General features: G+C 39.7%; 8 protein-coding genes across 8 annotated transcripts; 3 read left to right on the top strand and 5 right to left on the bottom strand.

Moving 5' to 3' along the window:
* Positions 1–6,141: 6,141 nt before the first annotated feature.
* Positions 6,142–6,381, bottom strand: N7478_011565 (uncharacterized protein; the record flags this gene model as incomplete). The annotated part of the gene is made up of 1 exon (XM_056927779.1): positions 6,142–6,381. One exon carries the CDS (start codon positions 6,379–6,381, stop codon positions 6,142–6,144), a length of 240 nt encoding a protein of 79 aa, XP_056774827.1.
* An 855-nt stretch (positions 6,382–7,236) lies between these two features.
* Positions 7,237–8,433, top strand: N7478_011564 (uncharacterized protein; the record flags this gene model as incomplete). Its single annotated transcript, XM_056927778.1, has 1 exon — positions 7,237–8,433. One exon carries the CDS (start codon positions 7,237–7,239, stop codon positions 8,431–8,433), a length of 1,197 nt encoding a protein of 398 aa, XP_056774826.1.
* Positions 8,434–10,391: 1,958 nt separating this feature from the next.
* Positions 10,392–10,577, bottom strand: N7478_011563 (uncharacterized protein; the record flags this gene model as incomplete). Its single annotated transcript, XM_056927777.1, has 1 exon — positions 10,392–10,577. One exon carries the CDS (start codon positions 10,575–10,577, stop codon positions 10,392–10,394), a length of 186 nt encoding a protein of 61 aa, XP_056774825.1.
* A 466-nt stretch (positions 10,578–11,043) lies between these two features.
* Positions 11,044–12,067, bottom strand: N7478_011562 (uncharacterized protein; the record flags this gene model as incomplete). Its single annotated transcript, XM_056927776.1, has 2 exons — positions 11,044–11,531; positions 11,599–12,067. The coding sequence occupies 2 exons, from the start codon at positions 12,065–12,067 to the stop codon at positions 11,044–11,046; spliced, it is 957 nt and encodes a 318-aa protein (XP_056774824.1).
* Positions 12,068–12,481: 414 nt separating this feature from the next.
* N7478_011561 (uncharacterized protein) lies at positions 12,482–13,003 on the top strand (the record flags this gene model as incomplete). Its single annotated transcript, XM_056927775.1, has 1 exon — positions 12,482–13,003. One exon carries the CDS (start codon positions 12,482–12,484, stop codon positions 13,001–13,003), a length of 522 nt encoding a protein of 173 aa, XP_056774823.1.
* Positions 13,004–13,984: 981 nt separating this feature from the next.
* N7478_011560 (uncharacterized protein) lies at positions 13,985–14,881 on the bottom strand (the record flags this gene model as incomplete). The annotated part of the gene is made up of 1 exon (XM_056927774.1): positions 13,985–14,881. One exon carries the CDS (start codon positions 14,879–14,881, stop codon positions 13,985–13,987), a length of 897 nt encoding a protein of 298 aa, XP_056774822.1.
* A 1,177-nt stretch (positions 14,882–16,058) lies between these two features.
* Positions 16,059–16,422, top strand: N7478_011559 (uncharacterized protein; the record flags this gene model as incomplete). Its single annotated transcript, XM_056927773.1, has 2 exons — positions 16,059–16,195; positions 16,344–16,422. 2 exons carry the CDS (start codon positions 16,059–16,061, stop codon positions 16,420–16,422), a joined length of 216 nt encoding a protein of 71 aa, XP_056774821.1.
* An 858-nt stretch (positions 16,423–17,280) lies between these two features.
* Positions 17,281–19,341, bottom strand: N7478_011558 (uncharacterized protein; the record flags this gene model as incomplete). The annotated part of the gene is made up of 2 exons (XM_056927772.1): positions 17,281–19,211; positions 19,287–19,341. 2 exons carry the CDS (start codon positions 19,339–19,341, stop codon positions 17,281–17,283), a joined length of 1,986 nt encoding a protein of 661 aa, XP_056774820.1.
* Positions 19,342–21,553: the final 2,212 nt, after the last annotated feature.

Genomic DNA, 21,553 nt, shown 5'->3' with positions numbered 1-21,553 from the left:
ATAATCTAAATTAACTCTATTAAAGTATAATACTAAATCTAAACTAACTCTATTAAAGTATAACCCTAAATCTAAATTAATTTTACTAGAGTATAAACTAATCTTTAAAAGACCCTAAAAGTCTTTAAGATTTATTAATAATATCCTATATAAACTATTTATTACTCTAAAGGAAGTCTTTAATAAGATATATAAGAGAGATAGAAAACTTTAATTAATCCTAGAAGTCCTAGATCTAAACTAACCCCGATACCTAAAGATTATACTTACTAAATATATATAAAACAGAAATTACCTTTTATTTAGAGACTAACTCTATATCCCTAATAATAAAAACCTAAAAGATAAGTTTATATAACTTTATTATAAAATCCCTACTACTAGATATCCTAAATATTTAAAAATATATAAACTAATCTCCTAAGAGTATTATTAGTCTAGAATCTACTAATATATTACTTACTAGACCTAAAACTATTATACCTACTAAAGGATTACCCTATCCTAAGAAGCCTAATAAGAAGTTCTTTATCCCCTATTTATACTTATATAACCCTAGTAAGATATCTTAATAGACTTTATTATATATCTACTAGAAAATAATAGATTTAATATTATCCTAGTAGTAATAGACTAATTTATAAAGATAAGATACTTTATATCCTACTATAGAACCTATAATATTAAGGAAGTCTTCTAATTATATATCTAGTATATCTAGAAGTTATATAGCTTATCTTATATAATTATATCTAATTATAGACCCTAATTTATATTAGAACTCTAGAGATACTTAATCCAATATCTATAAATTATAAACCTACTATTAATTATATACTACCCTAAGACTAATAGTTAAACTAAATAAATAAATATAATCCTAGAATAGTACCTATAAGTATATATCTTATATCTATAAGATAACTAGTTAGAATAGCTTCTATTAGCTGAATTTACTTTAAACTCTAATAAATCTAAGACTACTAAAGTTTCCCTATTCTTTATTAACTTTAGATTCTACTTAATCCTAGGATTTAAGCCTATATAACTAGATCCCTATCTATCTACTACTATCCTAGATATTAAGAAGATTACTATATAAATAAAAGATATTACTAAGTTCATATAGAATAAAATAATATTTATCTAAGCCTATTATAAAGAATCTATAAACTAATACTATTAATCTACTTAGAACTATTAAGTTAGATAACTAATCTAGCTTAATACCTAAAATATTAAGACTCTTTACCTATAGAAGAAATTTAACTAAAAGAACCTTAATCTATTTAAGATTCTTAAGACTATAGGCTTATATATCTACTATCTAGAACTTCCACTTAGAATAAAGATCTACCCTATTTTTAATATAAACTTACTCTACCCTATCTTAAATAATCCTCTCTTAATATAAAGATAGCTCTTTCTACCCCTAATTAAAGTTAAAGGTCTTAAGGAATAGATTATTAAAGATATCCTAGACTTTAGATAGGAACAATAAGGTTATATGAAACTCTACTTAAAGTATATTGTAAAATAGTTAGGTTATAATAACCCTATAGAAGAGCCTACTAAATACTTAGAGAATATTAGAGAGATTGTAAATAATTTCTACTGAAGATACTTATTAAAGCCTAGTTTAACCTAAGTACTACCCTAGTCTTATAAAGCTTAGCTCTAAGGAGAGGGGTAATATCATGGTATAGATCCTTATATAAGAGGATCCCTATTCCTATTATTATATAACCCCTAAGACTATTAGAACTTCCTATTCCTATTTGATATAGCTCTTTAAGCTATATCTTAGTTAACCTTCTATCCTGTAGCCTATCTATAATACAACTACTTCTGATCCTCTACTTACCGTATAAGCTAGCTTGTTAGCTCCTGATATATAACTGCCTGCCACACCCTAACAAAGTATTAGTTTTAAGTTATATAGATCTCTCTAGATTAAAGTATTATAAGAGAGGTATAGTTGAAAAGATATTAATAAGATCCTAAAATGTTTTTGATTTATAGTTATTTAGCTTAATATTCCCTAGTTTTTTCTTATTTTTACTTCCTTTAAGAAGCTTTATAAGTAGTAGTATAATTAAAGAGTAATTTTTAATAAACCTTTAATAGAAGTTATAGAATCCTAGGAAGACTTGAATCTTCTTATAGGATATAGACTATTTCTATTCTTAGATAGTTTAAACTTGTTCTAGGTCTATAGAGATACTATTTTAACTAATAATAAAGCTAAGGAATTTAATTTATTTCTTATAGAATTAATATTTAGAGGCTTTTATAAATAGCTATATTTCTCTTGATCTTTTGAGTATAAGATAAAGGTATTCTATATATTCTTTGTAGGTCCTAGAGAAGATAAGAATATTATCTAAATATATAATATAAATAATATTAAGAAGGCTATAAAGTATAGTATAGATATAGCTTTGAAATGTTATAGGTATATTAGTAAGGCTAAATAGTATAACTATATATTTAAAATAGCTATATCTTATATAAAAAGCTATCTTCTATTCTTCTTTTTCTTGAATATGAATTTGATAGTATATATCTTATATATCGATTTTACTAAGGAATTAAGTTTTGGAAAGGCAGTTAAGAATCTCTAAAATAAGGGGTAGAAGATACTGATTTTTAACTGAAATCTTATTTAGACCTTAATAATTAATATAGAGCTATAGCCCTCTATCTTTTTTAGGTATAAATAGGATAGGTATACTAGCTAGGCTCTTTAATAGTATAATTTAACTATTTATTAAGTTTTTGTTAAGATATTTCTATAACTCTATAAGTTTTGTTTATAAGAGGGGGTAGATTAGATTATATAGAGGTAATATATCTTCTTTAAGTTTAATTAAGTAGTTAGTCTCTTTTTATAGTAGTATAATTTTAGAGTTCTATACTTTAAATATATCCTAGAATATTAGTAATTCGGGAGGGATTCAGTCTTAATTTATTATTAATTTATCTTCTTCTTCTTCTAGGGGAAGCTAGATTTCTTCTAGGGTTTTAATAACTATAAAGATATAGACTTAGTTCTTATATACTTTTATAAACTAGTAAGGCTTTAACTATTCTATTATTTTTCTATTATATTCGAACTACTATTATTTCTACTATAGGATTAATATGATTTATATTTCTTAGATAGTTATATTTAATAGTAATACTAATAATCCTAATAGATAGGGATCTCTATTAACTATAATATAGGGATATAAAAACTTTTACTTAGTTCCTTAAGAGTTATATATAGTAATTAGAATAATCTATATACTATAGATAGGGATATTTTATTAGTCTACTACTTTTAGAATAGGGATATTATACTTAGTTTAATTAAAGTAGTATTTCTAAATAAATTTATAATTAATAAGGTCTATCTCTATATAGATATTAATATCTATATATATCTTAATATTATTTTAGATATAAATTAGGATATAGAGATAGATAACTATTCTTACTTAAGACTAAGAGTTAGAATTTATAAGAGTTAATTTAACCCTAGTACTTTTTTTAAGTCTTTTAATTAAATATTATTATAGTAATACTAGGGTCTTAAATAAGCTTCTTAGATCTTTATCCTTAGGGCTTATAGTAGTAGATAATATTTATTTATCTAGTAATCTAGTTTACTATAATTAAAATAACTATTTAAAGAGATTCTAGTAAATAAGTTAGATAGATTAGATAAGTTAGTCCCTCTAATAGATATATTATTTAGATTATTCTTATTCTAAGAGAGAAATAATTAGGGTTTATCTTTAAATTAAAAGGGATTTAGATATAACTTAGAATTATTATAATTTAGGTTAGATCTAGGACTATAAGAATCTTTTAAGTATAGATTTCTAAGACCCTTTTAATCTTATTTTATACTTTTGGATTAGTTTAGGAATAAGTTATTAGATTATAGGTATTTTAAGCTTAAATTTAAATTATTAATAAATAGATTATGTTTATATATCTTTACTTTTATAAATTCCTAGGTATTCTATACTTCTTCTACCTATTATACTTAAGTCTTAGAAGAAATCTTTATATATTAATAAATATATAGTATTAACTATAGTTATAGTTTTAATATATAGTAGTATATTTACTTATCTTAGAAGACCTAAGGAAGATAATATTCTAGATCTATAAGATAGTAATAAAAGGTCTTTGGTTCTTTATTAGTTTATTAGTAATAATATTTTATCTTATTACTAACTTCTTTAGTAAAAGTATTTTTATTATATATTAAGATAAAAGTCTATTCCTTAAAGTATTCCTAGTTACTAAAATAATTATTATTATTATTTTTAAGATATCTTTCCTCTATAGTCTAGTTATTTTTATAGTTAGAGTTAAGATATTTAACTTTTATAAGAATCTTTATCTCTTTATTCTTATAGATCTTAGGATTACTTTAAAAGATATATTTAAGCTATAAGAGTTAATTTACTTATTCTTAAAGACTAAATAATTTCTTGAACTTATTAATCTTAAAATCCTCTATTTTCTTATATATTTTAATCTTAGTTCCTCTATAAGCTATAGATAAATTATCTAAGAAAGCCCTAATATTAATTCTAAAGACTTAAGTAGAGAGCTCTTTAAGGTAAGTATAAATTATAAGGAACTCTTCTAGGTATTCTAGTTTATATCTCTTCTCTTCTAGGGTATCTATAGTAATACTTCTAAGTCTACTAATACTTTTAGTTATAAGATTATTAATAATTTCTCTAATCTAGTTTAGATTAGATTTAGTTAGGTTTATATACTAATCTAGGATTAATTTAATCTTAGATTATCTAATAATAAGAGAGAGAGATATAGTAGACTTAGATTAAGTATTATTATAAGAGGATATAGGGTTTTAGTATATAGAGGATACTATTATTAATCCTTAGATAGTTAAAAAAGAAGAATTAGAATTATAATGGTTACTAAGTTATTAGGCTAGAGACCTATGACTAAATAAGGATATCAGATAGTAGAGATCAAATAAAATAGTTAATATATAGAACTAATTCTTACAGAACAAGAATCGTAGCTATTATTTATATATTTTAATATTATTAGAGCTTACTAGGACTTAGGGTAGTTATATATTAATAGGTATATTATAGTAGATTCACCCGCGGAGCAACTATAAATCGTACCTGAATTGTACCCGAAGGGATTCAGGAATCCTGTGATAAGGAGGTTAGGTTATTTTATTATAATATATATATTAGTTTTTAAGCTTCTAGAGGAAAGCTATAAACTAATAGTATTTATAGATTAAAAGCTTATTATAGAGAAATATTCTATAAAGTTCTTAGTTAATAGCTTATTCTAATAATATAAATAGGATTTTCTTAAATATCTTTTTTTTAAGTATAAGATATTAGAATTTAGTAAAGAACTAACTAAATTTTTTATTAATCTAGTAGAATTAGAAGAGTTTATCTTAAATATTATTTATATAATTAGAATTACTAAAAATATTTTTAAGAATACTTAGGATTTTTTTATAATTAGATAAAATATAACTTCTATTCTAGATATATAATAAGATCTAGATATATAGGATTTCTTTAAACTAACTTATTATATATAATATTTAGTTTATTAGGATTAGAAATTAATTAAGATTTATAATTAATTTTTTTTAAATCTAAAATATAAATTAATAAAGATCTTTATAATCTTTACTAAATATATAAAAATCTAAAAGATATTTAGAAAAAATAGAGAAATAAATAATATAAAAATTAAATAATAAAGATATTTTTAATACTAAAACTAATAGTTTTTTAGTAAATACTTTAAAAACTAAGCTTATATAAAAAATATTTATAGTAAAAATAATAATTATTAAGATTTAATTATACTTTTAGTAAATAGATTCTAGTTTATAGATATATTCTAGAAGATTTTCTTAAGTTTATATTAATTTTTTTTCTTAGTATTGTACGACACGGTGAGCGGGCCGCCGGAAACGGCGCCCATTGCACCGTCGCTCTGCCGCCCCCCACCGCCTGCTGCCTTCCGCCATGTCCCTGCCCCTTCGGGTATGGCGTCCCACCTCCGACCCGCTTCGGGCTTAGTGCCCACGCTGGCCGCTTTTACCGCCCCCCGTCATCTGCCATCCATCTATAAAGGACCGCTTGCCCTCCCCTCGACTCGTCGACGCACTTCGTCCTCTTCGACACCCTGCCTGGCTTCCGCATCCCTTTCTTCGCCGGCCCCGCCGCTTCCTGCGCATGGACCTTCAGCCTGATGCACTGCCCCTTTCATTACGTCGGCGACGCCGTGTTGTCCGGCCGCCCCAGGGGAAGAAACACCGACGTGATTCCTGATCCAGTCTTCTACCGCATTGGGTGTGCTTGACATCGCATGCTTGCCATCATGTGGCTGCGTGTCCCGCTCTTCTCCAAACGATTCACCATGGATCTGGCTACGAAGCTATCTCAGTTGCCTGTCGCCAGCAAGGCCTTCCCATGAAAACGTCTCTGTTCCTCTGCTTCCTTCGCTTGTCGCAAAATTTCCCGGGTTCCCCTCGTACCCTCCTCGGCGTTTCGTACTCCACCTCGTCCGCCCCTTTGAAACCCCATCAGACATCAGAGGTTACATTGCATAGCCCTTGGCGTCGCAAATTTCATCTCGGCCGCTTGCTCCCAACCGTCTCGACCCCGTAGTCGTCGTCATCGTCGGCCTCTCCGGTCCATCCTCGCCCAATCGATGAGACTTGACAGCTTGCAACCATAATACGAGCCAATAGCGAAAATGCCGCGCCATTAGTGAGGCAAATACCTGTTCAAGCTAGGGTAAGACCCCACAACCACGCAGTCTGGTGATTGGAGGACAGAGCGGGCGACGACCGTGGAAGAGATCATTGGTTGGGGGCTATTGGTGAGATTGATGGGATTTCTAGCCTCGCGGATGCGAGGATATCGTGGTCTCGCAAAGTGTGGACGGAGTGGCATGGGTTGCAGGAGCCGATCCGTATCATCTAAGCGGGGAAGAAAGCAGATCAGACCGCGCCTCGCGTTCTATAAAGAGGCTACAAGTCCACCAGAATGACACTGCAGCGCAGCAATCCCAAGTTCTCCCATCCTGCCCCTTCCCACTGCCCACTTCCTTCTGCCCCTGCCCAAAGTCCCTGTTTGGGTTTCTCTATCTACGAGTGGCCTCATTCATCATATGCCGTGAACTCGATCAGCTGCTTTTTTTTCTTTCTCGAACAATATGTCTGTCGATAGCTTTCGATTGGATTCTTTCCGCCCGTGGAACCCTTTTCAAGACAAAGTGCAGATTTTGCGAGATTCGCTCGATATCTGTCGATACCCAACTCCTGTTTCGATCACTGCCACCTCACCTCTCTCCGATTCCAGCAACTCGGCTCCAGAGAGTACACATGTTCACTTTTGTGAATCTGTGCGACACCCCCTTCCTCCCCGACCGCCGTCGGAGGTTTGCCTGAAAGACAGCCTACCACAGGTGATAAACACTCAGCACCAATCTGCTGTGGAGGATCAGATACCATGCGTTAACCCTGGAGTTGAGGCGTTCGACTTCGACGATATCTTGCAACTGCCTGATTTGCCAAGCTCTGGAGATCAGGACCATCCGATGATATGTCATGATCTAGGCTTGGAGTCTCAGGACTCACTCAGCTTTGAATCGGGCGATTCAGAGCTCGCTTGCATTACCAGTCAGCGCTCTAATGTTGGTAATGCTGGAAGTTTCGGTGTGGCCCGCGAGTGTTCCGACGCAACAATTGACCCGGCAATCCTGGACGACGATCAGATCCAAGATATTGAGCAGACCCCGGCAAGAAATGAGACCTCGGACGTTGTGTCTACTTATTCTCCGTCAGATAAAAGGGTTCGTGGTCCCAGCATGCGACCACATTCGCAAAGGACAACGAGCCCTAGGCGGCAGCGGTCCAAAGTCAGCAAAGTTGCCGTCGTCGTGAACAATCGCCACATGAATAAGACTGGCCGAAGTACTCGAGCAAACAGGCCCGTTGCAACCTCGTTTTCTGCTCTTCGTGATCAATTTTCTTCTCTACCGGTCGAAGAGCGACTCCAATTTTTATCCTGGCTGTTTGAGGGTGCTTTGTCGCAATGCCTCCATATGCCCACCCGTCCGAATTCTGCATCAGCATCGAAGGACGTCGAGAGAGAGGAAGGATTCGCGGTTTCATCAGCTGATCAATCAAGCGTAGGCGATGGAATTGTCCACGGAAAACCTCCCTGCCCTTCAAGGAAAGGATTGCGCTGGTCAGTAGAAGAAAAACGCCTTTTGATGCAGCTAAGAGAAGAAGAATCTCTTTCCTGGTCGGAAGTAATCAACAAATTTCTTCAAAGGTTCCCTGGGAGGAGTGAAGGTTCCATACAGGTGTACTGGAGCACGACTTTGAAGAACCAGCGACTATCCTAGCGGGGGTCAAGGGAAATGCCATCTTCATCAATTTTGCGTTGCCATGTACAGAGTATACTCTTTCAATTGAAAATATATTTTGTGAGACTACAACGCCGTTCTTTATATCGTCAGTTCATAGAGGCGGAGCGTCTACGTGATTTTCTTGAACTATCGAGGCATAAATCTAATCAGCTTTCGATGACGTGTTACTTAAATCACAGCACTGGTCATACATAGAATGGAATACAGTTCAAAATGCTCCCTTCATTTGAGATCAAATACGTTAAATATGTCTAAGCAGCTAGATGATTCTTGGGATCTAGAGAAACAGCATTCGTTCGACAATCTGAGAACCTTCAAACTAGACAGAAACATTTGAAATGCTACAAATGGAAGCCGAAATTATTGGGCTGAGCCCCTTTTAGCCCGCTTGGGGAAATTTCATCATCATAATCCTGATCCGCAATGAGCGTTTCAGCCACTTCGGCCATGAAGCGTAGCAAAGGGAACGTGGAAACGCTGGTGATAGAATGTACGGACGAATGAAAGGTGTTCTAGAAGACATCAATTAATATCAAGTATGGCATGGTGCCTCAGGGTCTTGGTAGATTGAGAGAAGATGTTTACCGACTCGTATGGCCGGCTGACCATGCTAGACAGGCGCTGAGTTCCGTGGAGCCAATCGCAATGAAACAAGGGATGCAAGTCATGGCGGGCTCGAAGCCTGTAGATGTGGCTCCACTGTCGGAAATCTGCGGTGGTGAATCTATGGCCTCAGGCCGAAAGATTTAGGTCAGTTGACTTGGGTCCAATGACTCATAGCGTTGGACGTACGGCTGGCTTGGTCGTACGTCCGCAGCCTTGTGTCTGCAGCGGCCTCGAGTCTGTCAACTGGCGTCTACTATGGCTTTGCAACCATAACAGACATGAACTCTTGGAGTGATATCTCTATGGGGCGTAAAGTAATTACTAGATATCTTCCAGACAGCTCATTGCATTTTCAAACTACAGATCATGTTTCCTAGGACTCCTGGCCCTCACGAAACAAATTTTTGATTTTAGGCGCAGAACCAATGAATATTGAGCTTTCTCGATAAGAGCTTCGCTAAGGACTGCGCTTTTGCGGCCAAAGCTTAGCTTCTCGTGTATTCGACAGACAGGTCTATTCGACTTTAGCATGATCTATGAAGCGACGGCTGAAAGAGTTGACTTACTTTCCCAAGCCCTTTGCGCCTAATTTTAGATTTTAGCATACGGGGACCGCCATCTATCCAGTAGATGGTTTAGAAGCACTTTGAGAGATAAAACCGGGGACCCTCCTGAGAAGCCCAGCATCAAGTGCAACAAACTTGCTCATGCCAACCAAGTGAGAGGGGAAACCGTGGACCCTCCTGAGAAGCCCGGCATCAAGTGCAACAAACCTGCTCATGCCAACCAAGTGAGAGGGGAAACCGTGGACCCTCCTGAGAAGCCCAGCATCAAGTGCAACAAACTTGCTCATGCCAACCAAGTGAGAGGGGAAACCGTGGACCCTCCTGAGAAGCCCAGCATCAAGCGCAACAAACTTGCTCATGCCAACCAAGTGAGAGGGGAAACCGTGGACTCTCCTGAGAAGCCCGGCATCAAGTGCAAAAAACCTGCTCATGCCAACCAAGTGAGAGGGGAAACCGTGGCCTGTCGCAGGAAATCGCTCGTCTGGAGAAATTAATTGTCTTAGGATATGGAAAACCGTGGCCTGTCGCAGGAAACCGCTCGTCTGGAGAAATTAATTGCCCTGAGATATGGAAAATCGCTCGTCTGGAGAAATCAGTTGTCTTAGGATATGGAAAACTATGGCCCATCGCAGGAAATCGCTCGTCTGGAGAAATTAATTGCCCTGAGATAGGGAAAACTGTGGCCTGTCGCAGAAAACCGCTCGTCTGGAGAAATTAGTTGCCCCAGGATACTGAAAATATTGGAAAACCGTGGACCATCACCTAGCTAGTTGGGCGCTTAGAAAATTGTGTGCTGCGTTCATCGGGAGTCCTGCCGTTGCTTGGGTTGGGAGTTAGTGTGCGTGCGAATAAGAGTTGGCCCGCATCATCGTCATTCGCGCGCGCGTAGAGAAGACCAATGATGGTCAGTGCATTTGCCCAAGTATGTGAGTCATCAAGAGGAACCATCTACATGAGCGTCCATCAATAGTCCCACTATAAGCTTTTTTGACCACCGCGATATTCGACAGGGTCAGAAGACAACAAGACAAATTTCACGTTGACCGGGGAATGCCTTCATTTTTTCCAGGTACAGTAGTATTCGAAATCAGATTTACCTCTACACTCTTCGACTTTCATTCCCGAACCCTAGCTTGAAACACGCTAACCCAGATATAGTAATTGTGATCCCTTGGTTCTTAAAATAGGAACTGTATTTTATATGACGCGCTGGGACCTGCCTTAGTGTATTTTACAAGAAACTCCTATACGTGAGATACCACCCTACCCCATACTCTCCTAGCAACGAGGATTTTTGGAACAAACTATGATATACAACACTAGGCGATATATACTATCAGTATTAAAGACAGAAACAGAGAAAAGCCCACAGAACTTAAAGAATCCTTCCAGCAAATTGATATTGCGTCTCTACTTAACAAGTGATGTTAGGAACTGTCAAGCCCACAAAAACAACTAGCACAGCCGAGTATGCAGCTGTGCTCGAAAGGACGTCCTTCAAGCCATCAAGAAACAAAGCCATCGTTAGGCCAAATATAGACACGAACACTGATGTGGAAATTAGAGCAGTGTAGAGCGTTCTGTGGAGGACCATAAGCCACATAGGTGCTATAAGAAATATACCGCCCACAGCAGCGACTCCCAATCGCTGTCGGAAACCTTGAATCCAGGCTTGACGCAAGTTTCCGTCTCTTGTACCGCCGATAGGCTTTGATTCTATGTCGAGTGCCTCCCAAGGAACGATGGACTTCTCCCAGCGCAGCGGGTCTGCCTCATTCTCCTTGTTTCTCATAGCTACTTGGAGCATCAAACGATCTATAGCTCGTTCCCCAGTTACAAGAAAGGGGTCTTGTGCCTGTAATATATATTTTGCCATGTAGTCGTAATCTTGCAAGGCCTGAACTAAGATAAAGCTGCGTTAGTGGAAAAGCATTACAATATAGCTAGTTCGAGCCAATATCAGACTCACCATATTCTCTCAAGTCGTCAGCCCAGCCTGAAGGTTCCATAGCATCATATCGTAGGTCTATTGCGTGGTGAACCAATTTATGTTGGAGCTGTCGTAACCGCAAGCGTTGTAGCTCAGAGAGATTGATTTTGTAACTCTCACTGTTTCCTTCTAGCTGGTAAATAATTGTGTTTATTCCACGTTGAGGCAGCGCATTGCTAAGTCCGAGCTGTTGTTCGTCTGTGACGAGTTTTTGACCATCACTGTTTGATTGCCATCCTGAATTATGATTTGAGCCTTTATTACTCTCGAAGGGTTGCGCACGTAGCATTTTAAACCAAGAATTAATCGGTCGACAGATCTTCGTGATGATATTGTGACGATGGTGGTCGATAATCCAGGAAGAATCCTGGAAGTCCAAAATGTCGTGCCCTGCATTTTCTCCGTGATTGCTTTCGGGATCAGGCGCCGACCGAGCCCGACGAAACATGATATACGATGTATCAGTGTGCCGTTTAGAGTATTGACAACATGTGATATGTTGGAAACACACCAGGGTAAACAAAACAGCAGGCAAGGACGTGCTTTCAAAGAGCGTGGCTCAAACTTGAAGTCACGATTAAGATTCGGGCGCGAGTGAGCGCCTAATTGTCTGCCTTGCGATCTGCCTTACCAGTACTCCTGACCCCACCCTTCGCCCATTGTTTTAATTAGAACCTTTGATTCTTCTGCCGTGATACCCCGCATTCTAGGCAGACTGGTTTCATCGCCCTTGTATGCAAACGACCGTCCTTTATATGGTCACGAAGGGTCCCCCAATCATCAGTTTCCGAGTCTAGATATTCCTATCTGGTACTATTCACCTCTGCCTACTTTGATCAACGGCAGTTTACCTGTGTCTAGCATGTACCTGGAGATCGCCCTTGAGTCGCCATATTTCCCAATCAACTCAATGACGTCTAAGATACTCATTGTGAATTCGACAGTCTGCGATGGCCGTATTCTTATTTCATTTTCATACCCACCATTGGCGCAATTCTATAAGGAATATTTGGAGACATCTGAAAACTCCTGCGACGACAAGCACCAATGGGGAGTGGCTATATCAGGACGACAGGTTTCCATGAATCTTCCTCCGGGCATAACCTTTGAGTTCCCAGGTGACTCCAAGGATGCGATTCTGGTTTTTGAAGACGAGACAATGGCGGTGAAATGGGAGGAGAAGATGATACTGTGGGAAAAATGTGAGAACCAGGAGGGTTCAAAGCGGAGCATTTCACGGTCATTGACAGTGGGTCAACTCATTGAAAAGCTAAGCCTGCCAGAACAAACATTTCGACTTCGTCAAGTTAATGGGGCTACAAGCCAATCTATTGGGCATATGTCTGATTCGCTCATAAGGCAGTTCAGAGGAACGGGCAATTAGATGGTTGATTTCGCAGAATTCAACCGGTATGTACTTCCTGTGCTCCGTTTACATTCAACACAGACCATAGAGAGATCTCATGAATGATGTCTGATGGCTGGCCTGCTGAAACTAGCGGAGATCTGATACTACGGAACAGCTGCGTGCTTTTGCGTATATCTGAGATAGATTGGTAGTATATTATTAGGACTCGATACATTTCTTTTGGGGGGGGGGGATCTTGCCAAATCGTTAGGATTCTCTACTTTATTTGGTCTTTTTGCATGAAAGATTCTATCAAATTCTAAGTCAAATTACGGTATTGTAACAACGGCCCATCCATTGTTACCAGGGAAAACAATACAGCCTGACCGGGATTACTGGGGAATGGCTAAAATTAGACTAGCGTGTTTCAGGCTAGGTTTCGGGAATGAAAGTCAAAGAGTGTAGAATAAATCTGATTTCGAATACTACTGTAAATTAGGCGGAACATATGTAGCAATCCCACATAGATCATCTTGCATACCATGTTGACCGATCTATGTGTTGGATAAACTTGAGTAAACCTACACATGTGGGAAATCCTCACATGTGTACTTACATGATCCGAAAATCACAGGTTTTTATTAATGTGTATTGCACTACAGGTACAGCTAAATACAGTGGCGTAACAAAAGTTCTCATAAAACTTATTTTGCCAAGACCCACCTTACGTAATATTCTGCCGGTCAAAACCTCGAAAATATCTCAAATTCTCTAATAGCTAGTATACCACCCTTTATTATCAATAATCTCCTTCACACGGTGTGGCATAGTAATAGCTAAATTCTCTAATATAGAGAGATCAATCTCTGACCAAGCCTCCTGAGCACAGGCAACTAAATATTCGAGAGTATTGTCGTTGTCTGGCATAGTATGAAGCTCCGCATGTAGCTCATAGATTTTGGCTTTTAATAACGCCCAAAGATTCTCAATAGGATTTAAATCAGGAGAATGAGGTGGCTAAACCATTACCTCGAAGTCTTGATCTCTTAGCCAGACTCTAACAACATATGCCGTATGAACAGGGGCATTGTCTTGCATAAAAACTGCATTTTCATTGCTATTGATTAAGGTTGGAAGAACTGATTGATATAGTTCAAGAATAACCCAGCGATTAATTCCTCCGACAATCTCACCCTCTTCATTGACTGGTGGATAGAGTGGAATTAAGCTAGTTCGACGTCCACAGCCTGAAAAAGCAGCCCAAAACATTTGTTTAACTCCTTTATACGAGAAAGTTTGAACATCGCGAGTTTCAGCCTGATATTTTGGTCTTGTAAAGGTCCATTCCTGACGAGCACCCTTTCCCCTTTCAACTGTTGATTCATCAGACCAGTAGAGTCTTAATTTCCATTCTTCAGGGGTTAAATTTTGCCAGGTTAAGGCCCACTGAAGTCGTTTTGAAGCCCATTCATCAGTTAACTCGGGACGGTGCATACATCGCCATTTTCGCATATTTGCTTCTTTGAGAAGGCGCCAGATTGATTGCCGATGGACCTGACGATCACAAGCATCCATTAGATCTTCAATTTTGGTACGTGGATTGCCATGGATTGCCTCAAACATACGATCACGATCATCTTCAGAGATCTTGCGCGGGCGCCCAGATCGCGGCGATGTAGTATTATTTTCTCGCTTATTTTCGAGATAACAAGTCGATGCAATTGTTCCGAAAGGAATATGAGGCAGACGGGCGTGAATTTCTTTATATTTGAGACCCTCTGAGCGTAGAGTAGTAATTTTAGTACGTGTATACACGTCTAATTGCGGACCGCGACGCCTCGGTGGATTTAAGGGTGCGCGGTATGGCGTAGAAGATGGCTGTCGAGGCAGCTGACGCACACGGTTTGGAGGCATATTAAGGATGCTTATAATGTGTTTTTTAACGTGCTTTTCGACGTGATTTTAACGTGTTTTTTTAATATAGTATAGTATATTGTTTCTACGCGTTATTTACCTTGAAGGCGGTAAGCCCTGACCGCCCGATTACTAAGGCTTGGCGAAAATAAGTTTTATGAGAACTTTTGTTACGACACTGTAAGTGAAGTTAGACAAATTTCACGTCGATCGGGGAATGTCTTCATTTTTTCCAGGTAAATGAGGCGGAACATATGTGGCAATTCCACATAGATCATATTGCATACCATGTTGACCTATCTATGTGTTGAATGAACTTGAGTAAATCTACATATGTGGGAAATCTTCATATTTGTTTTTGCATGATTCAAAATTCACAGGTATCTCTTAATAAGTATTGTACTACAGATGCAGCTAAACAAGTGAAAACCCTATCTATGTGAGCGAATATGATCCCATCAATTCAAGTCCAGCTTTTCATATCTTGCGACTCAAGTAAGATTAAAGTGGAAAGCAGAAAAACAATTGAATTAATTTAAGCTTCTTTGCTTTATGCTCTTTTGAGTGCAGAAAAAGTTGGTCATCGTTCCTTGTGAAAGCTATACTGATGCCCTTTTAATTTCGAGGGTGTGGTATTTGTGCCTTAACCGCCAGATCTTCACCAGCCTCCACTGACCCCCACCTGCCCTCAAAATATTGAGCGGAAAGCAGCGGCTGCCTTAGGAACTGTATTGCTATTGCGGCCTTCTAAAACGCTGCTAGCCCACCCCTTACCCGACCTCCAAAAACCGCTCAAAGTGGTTCATCAGAGAGTTGCGTCTAAAGGCTCTTTTAATTCCTTTCAACTGGCCTTGGATATCAAGAGCCCTGAAAGAGTCAGAAAACTTGTAATCTCCAATTTCCACCTGGACTTACTAATTGAGAGCTCAGGAACGACCAGAACCCGGAGGCGTCTGCGGAATATATGAGCACATTTTGCTATACTCCCGCGCCTTTTTCTCCAGGCATGACTTGCGCCGGTCTCTTTTCTGCCGGAGTAGTTTCTTCTCCACGCTGGAGGGGTTTGATCGTTTTGAAATTCTCGCCATTATCTTGACTAGGCGGATATTCCTGGCTGAATGAAGTGAATGGAAAGAAGCTCGGTTTGATCGTAAAATGGCCAACATTTGCGTTTAAAATGTACAAAGGAGGAAATGGTCCTTTTGAACGTCGAAAGACCACGGTTTTCCGCAACAGACCACGATTCTCCCCAAAGACCACAATTTTGGGTCTCGCAAATGGTTTAAGGCAGCCGTTCCCTCTACCCCTTGTGGGGTAAGTGATAAGTAGAATTCTTCGATGACCCATGAGCCGGAAGGTGAGCCGAAGGTGAGAATGGATGCGTATTTCGCGAGGGTGGCACCGAGATTGATGTGATTCTCATTACGAACTGATCTTTGAGAAAATGAATTCGTCTCTCTAGGGGATCGACGACGGAGCCGTTTCACGAACGAACTGCTGCCCAGTACTGTTTCAAATTGGTGATGGTTCATCACTATTGAAACCGTGAAGGTCTAAGAGGCTATGACTGCACAAGCTGGATCCACATTGGGGACCGGGCCCAGTCTAACTAGACTCAACGGTATCGGAGTTCAACCCATTTTGAGCTCACATGACTTTGCCATATTGCGGGGGAAGGGGAATACAATAGATGTACATATGGCGCCCCACCGAAGTAAAACAACTCCAGATCTACCATTTCAGTACGTCATGGCCTTCCGCTAATCTCAGGAGTCTTGCTGGAGTTCCGGCTCCAGCAGGACCTAGGAATCGTGCTGGACTTAACATTTGCTAGAGCTAATCGAAACCAGTGTATGCAAGGGGAAGTTAGATAAGAGGGAGGGCACGCCCGGCGTTCTGCTCGTCCAGGAGGCTTAGCTGTTGCATTTCAGAAGAACGAAACTCACACAGTGTCTTCACATAATTAGGTCGAAATGGATTTTGCAACAATGGAAAGTGAAACTCAGCGGCAGTGCACGCCTGCCTCCATGGTTGCGATTGCGTGCTGGACGTGTCAGTGTGAGTTTATTCCGAAGCCAACCGGACTTGGCGCGTTATCTAAGCTATGCCTAAAAATTAACCCCAGATCTTGGGCGAGGCGCCCATGTATATCAAGTTTTTTTTTATTAAAAAAAAAATTCTATTTTTGAGCATCTCTTTCAAGATTTCTATTTTTACCTCAATGACTTGAACAATACCTTGGTCTTTCGCATATATCCGAACTGACACCGAAGTCATATTAAACTGTTATAATTTTGAATGGCTTCGGTGTTAGATCGGATATAAAGAATTTGCATGTGTTCGCCGGATATAAGAAAAACATAGAATGAAGCAGTTGTTGATTTGCTAGGCAATAGAACCTATTGGATACAACAACATGGCCGCGAAATAAAATCACTCCCACCGTAGCCACAAGCCCTGGCAACAAATTCAAACTCATGATCGTTTCTGCAAATTGGAAGATCTGACCATTCCTTCCCCAATATGCGTTGAAACTCTCCATTGCCTGCTTTCTCATCCTCGTCCTTAGCGGCGTCGAACATGCGCCGAAGCGCTGCCCGACAGCCCATCTGCGTCCCAGCGCGTCGCAGGAAGTTTTTGGTGTCTGGTGGCCACTCCCTTCGATCATTACACCACCGCTCAAGATTTTGTGCGGTAGGAACTTGTTTTGCCCCAAGACACTCGGCGGCAATTTGGAACATATTCACAAAGCCTTTTCGAATTGATTTGTTGGTTTTGAGGTTGTGTCGCACATCGGGATCGAGGTGCTCGAGTTTCCAGTCGTTAAATTTTACCCAAAGGCCGCCATCGTCAATGTCATTCTGCATGAGATCATACGTAGTCTCAGCCTGAAAGAGCAGAGCGCTCATCATTCGGGCGGATAAAAATCCCCCCACACATTCTCCACATGTACAGCCGTATTGGAGGCATGCTTCATTTAGCCCCAAACCATCCTGTCCCAAAAGCAACGAGAGGCAGCGCACTGCAGTCTGGGGGTTTCCTTTAAAGTGATCTGATACGTTCAAGATCCGGAAAAGGCCGTATTCCTCTCGTGTTCGCGTTTCCTCTAATTTCTCCTGCAATGCTTCGAGCGGGGTGTAGCCGTCAATATCGCGAGCCACCTTCCAGGAATCAGAGTAGTGAATATTTTCGAGTAGCCACTGTGTACTCAGGGGTTTGAGAGCGCAAGCTGTTAGATGCAGAAGTGTAGATTCAGAGTAAGTCACTTGATCCCAACCGATTCTATCGTCAGCATGAGTGACGAAAAAGTCTTGCAGTTCTTCGTCCGTCAGAGTGAGAGCTGCATGATGTAGTGGCAAAGCGTCACGAAGTCTCTCCATTTTCAGCTCCTCTACCTTAGTAGAATGATCTTCTTCGTAGATAAGTCTAAGCTCTTCGTTCTCAAGATCTTCAGCATGGCTTCTGCGCGGGTCAAAATCAGAATCTGCCGCAAGAGCGCGAGACAGATGCTGCAGATCGAACGAAAATGCGAAAAAGTGAGACGCTCCGATTCTGCGAAAACCACACGATCGCCAAAATTCGATAGCAGCGAGTTGATATTGAGTCTGTGTCATCAAACGTTCTTCTGCGGATTTGCCCACCAACTGCGATTTAATATCAGCCGTTAGATATCCAGGACTGGCTAAAACATGTAGAGTCCATGCTCGCTCAAAGATCTCATTGGACCCGTAGAAAATATCTACGTTTTTGCCGTCTGGCTTATCGTCCAGGCAGTACTGCTTGGCTTTTCTCAAAAGCAAAGACACAATTTCCCGTCCCAGTCCTTTACGACGTAGATCCAAGGCTGTAACATGAATTTTCTCAATCAGGAAAAGAGGACCATGATCAAGTTCGCTTCCCCATACACCAGTTCCTCTTTGCACAGGATGGTCCTTATACTTGGTCTTGACTGTTCCATATCGATCAAAAACATGGAAAGCCACATTGCAAGTTTCCTCCTCGGGCAATTCCATCTCTTCCCAGAATTCAGATCGTATGCTTTCTCGATGGATATACCGGGCTAGAGCAGTCGCGACAGGGACACCATCGTAACTGCATTCGACGACAAAGTTTTTCATCCATTTGAACTCGCCAAGTTGCCCATCGGCCAAAAAAAGTCGAATCTTCACGGTTCGTGGGGCGTCACCGGAAATTTTGTACTCGTGCTCTTCCATGTCCTGCTCGCAATCCAAATCTTCGCTTTCATCTTCTCTCAGGCATTCTTCTTCCTCGGTGTCATCGAATTCGTTGTTTTCAGAGTCATCTTCCGTCAGCTCATCGTCTTCGAAGTCTATTCCTGATCGTCAAAGAAACTTCAGTATAGCTCACATCTCCTATATCTAAGTAGTAGGGAAGTAGAGCGCACTGCTTCGCTTGTGGGATACTCGCTTCGCCTCCATTTCATCCCCATCATATTCCATTCTTATTATTATGACCCTTGCTGCCTGGCTTAACTTGGGCGAGAGATTAACAAGGTAGGAGAAGAAGGTAGGCGGCCAGAGAAACAGAAGTGAAATTAGTCAATAAGTGGGGGAATGTTGCATTTTAATAGGAGGCAGGCGTGTGATGCAGGTGCCTAGGATGGATCACTAACAATATCGCGGATTCCCATAGTTATTAGCTTCTCCTCTCTCATAAAAAGTACTTCTTCGTTGGCAGGAATGGCAGAATAGTGGCGGTGCTAGATAGGGGCGGCGTTAGATGAGGTGGGCGCCGATTTTGACCTAGCCAGAGGCCCGTGAGTTTCCTAACACTCCCTGGATCCCCAGGGTCTAACAATCCACAGGCATAGATACCATTTTTATCACCTTGTTCTCCTATTATTATGCAATGCATGCTAATCATATTTTGTAACCATGGCAGTGAAACACAGTAGCAGTGCACGCCTACGTCATGGTTGCTAGGGAGCCAAGGGAATCCTCCCCTGGGTGCTTACATCCTCCAGGCAGAACATCCCCTAGGGGAATTAAGCCCTTGGGGTAATGTTCCCCTAGGGGATGTTCTGCCTTGGGTGCTCAAGCCCTCCGGAGTTGAATTCCATGGGAACAGGTGTCGATCCCCGGCCTAGCCCGAACTCGGAATGGGCCGGAGGTGGTCGTGACAAACAGGTTGAAATAATTTCGAGTCAAAGACCCGGGGGGTGCAGAGGTATTACGAAATGCACGGGCCCACTCGCTTGGTGGGGAATGGCTTGTTTAGTAGCCAATCATTTATATTGCAATATCAATTTGACTGAGTCCATTCAATTGCACTGTTTACCGTTGATCATCACTTGAATCCATCAAAAAAAATCCAGAGCGTTCAACTATGCATAAGCACAACCGTTGATCGATCGAGCAAGCCAGAAGTGTCAACAATCGACCGTTTAAATCAATCAAATTCTGGTTTACGGTCAAAAATATACCCCCTACCCAAAAACACAGGCAGAGGGAGGTACGTGTAGTTTGGAGTAGTGATTTACATTCTAGGAGGAGTACGAAGAAAAGAGTGTTTCTCGCAGTTCCTCCAAAAGAGTATCTCCGCAATATTTGAATTCCAACAGGTTGTTAAACCATGTAGATCCTATGTGCTAATTAGGGACTCATGTGCGCTTTGAACTATGGACTATGGACGTTGATTCAACACTGCTGGTGAGTGATCGTTCTTCGTTCTTTTACGGTGAAGTTCCGTTATTGTTGAGTAACCGCAAGGTGAGTGGGCCGTAGCTGGTCCAGCCCGTGAATTGAGCCGCAAAAAGGTGGAAGCAAGGACGGTGGAAGTTATCTGAGAGAATGTACTGCCTCTCCTACCGAAGCGCACGGGTGACTACACTACTCGATTGCTTCAACTGCCCCTCTTGCTCATTAAAATTGAAGCTACTTCATTGATTCCCTTTTTTTGTGAGGGCCGAAAATTCCACTTCTGCTGCTTTTATTCGTTAGGGTCTCGTTTAACGTAATTCGGTCATGAATAATACAGTTAATCATCAATCAACGATGGTGTTCCTCACTTTTTTTTGGACTTTCGAATTAATTTATCAAACAAAATCTCTCGTGAATTATTTGTTAAACGCGATAAGACGGCAGCGGATGTTGATAGCACATGAAAATTTACATCGTGTGTTCATCCCTAGTACTGTTGAACGTTCATTAACAGCACTCCTGGAAATGTTAATCTGATCGCCGAAGATCACCATTAGGAGATTTGCCACTGGCCCGCGACACAACAGCAAAATCGTTGAAGCCCAAAATTTATCTGCAAATAGAAGTACAAATTTTGGAACGTAAATGCAATTATAGATATCTCAATGAGTTTGTTGTGTTGTAAAGGTGTGTCGAAGTTGACAAAATCTTGCGGACTTGGACTCGCTGGACAAAGATCAGGTGGCGCGCTGGAGGACTTGAGCCAATTATAATTTTCTAGACATGAGGTTTAGCTCATTATAAATTCCCTAGACAGGAAGATACAGCCAATAAGAAGCGCTTATAGCTAGAACACCAGTCCCATCTTTATTGATAGATCAATTTCCCAATTGGAGTATAGTCCTTGTAAACCCCCGAAGACTATGGCACTCTTATCGACTCTTCATTATAGTAAGCGAGGTACTGGGACGCGTAACTAAACTTGCATCGATACAGGCTTAATAGACAGATC

The sequence above is a fragment of the Penicillium angulare genome, assembly GCF_028827245.1.
Source record: "Penicillium angulare strain IBT 27051 chromosome Unknown utg000008l_segment0_segment0, whole genome shotgun sequence".
Lineage (NCBI taxonomy): Eukaryota > Fungi > Ascomycota > Eurotiomycetes > Eurotiales > Aspergillaceae > Penicillium > Penicillium angulare.
This window is presented reverse-complemented; position numbering and strand designations above follow the sequence as displayed.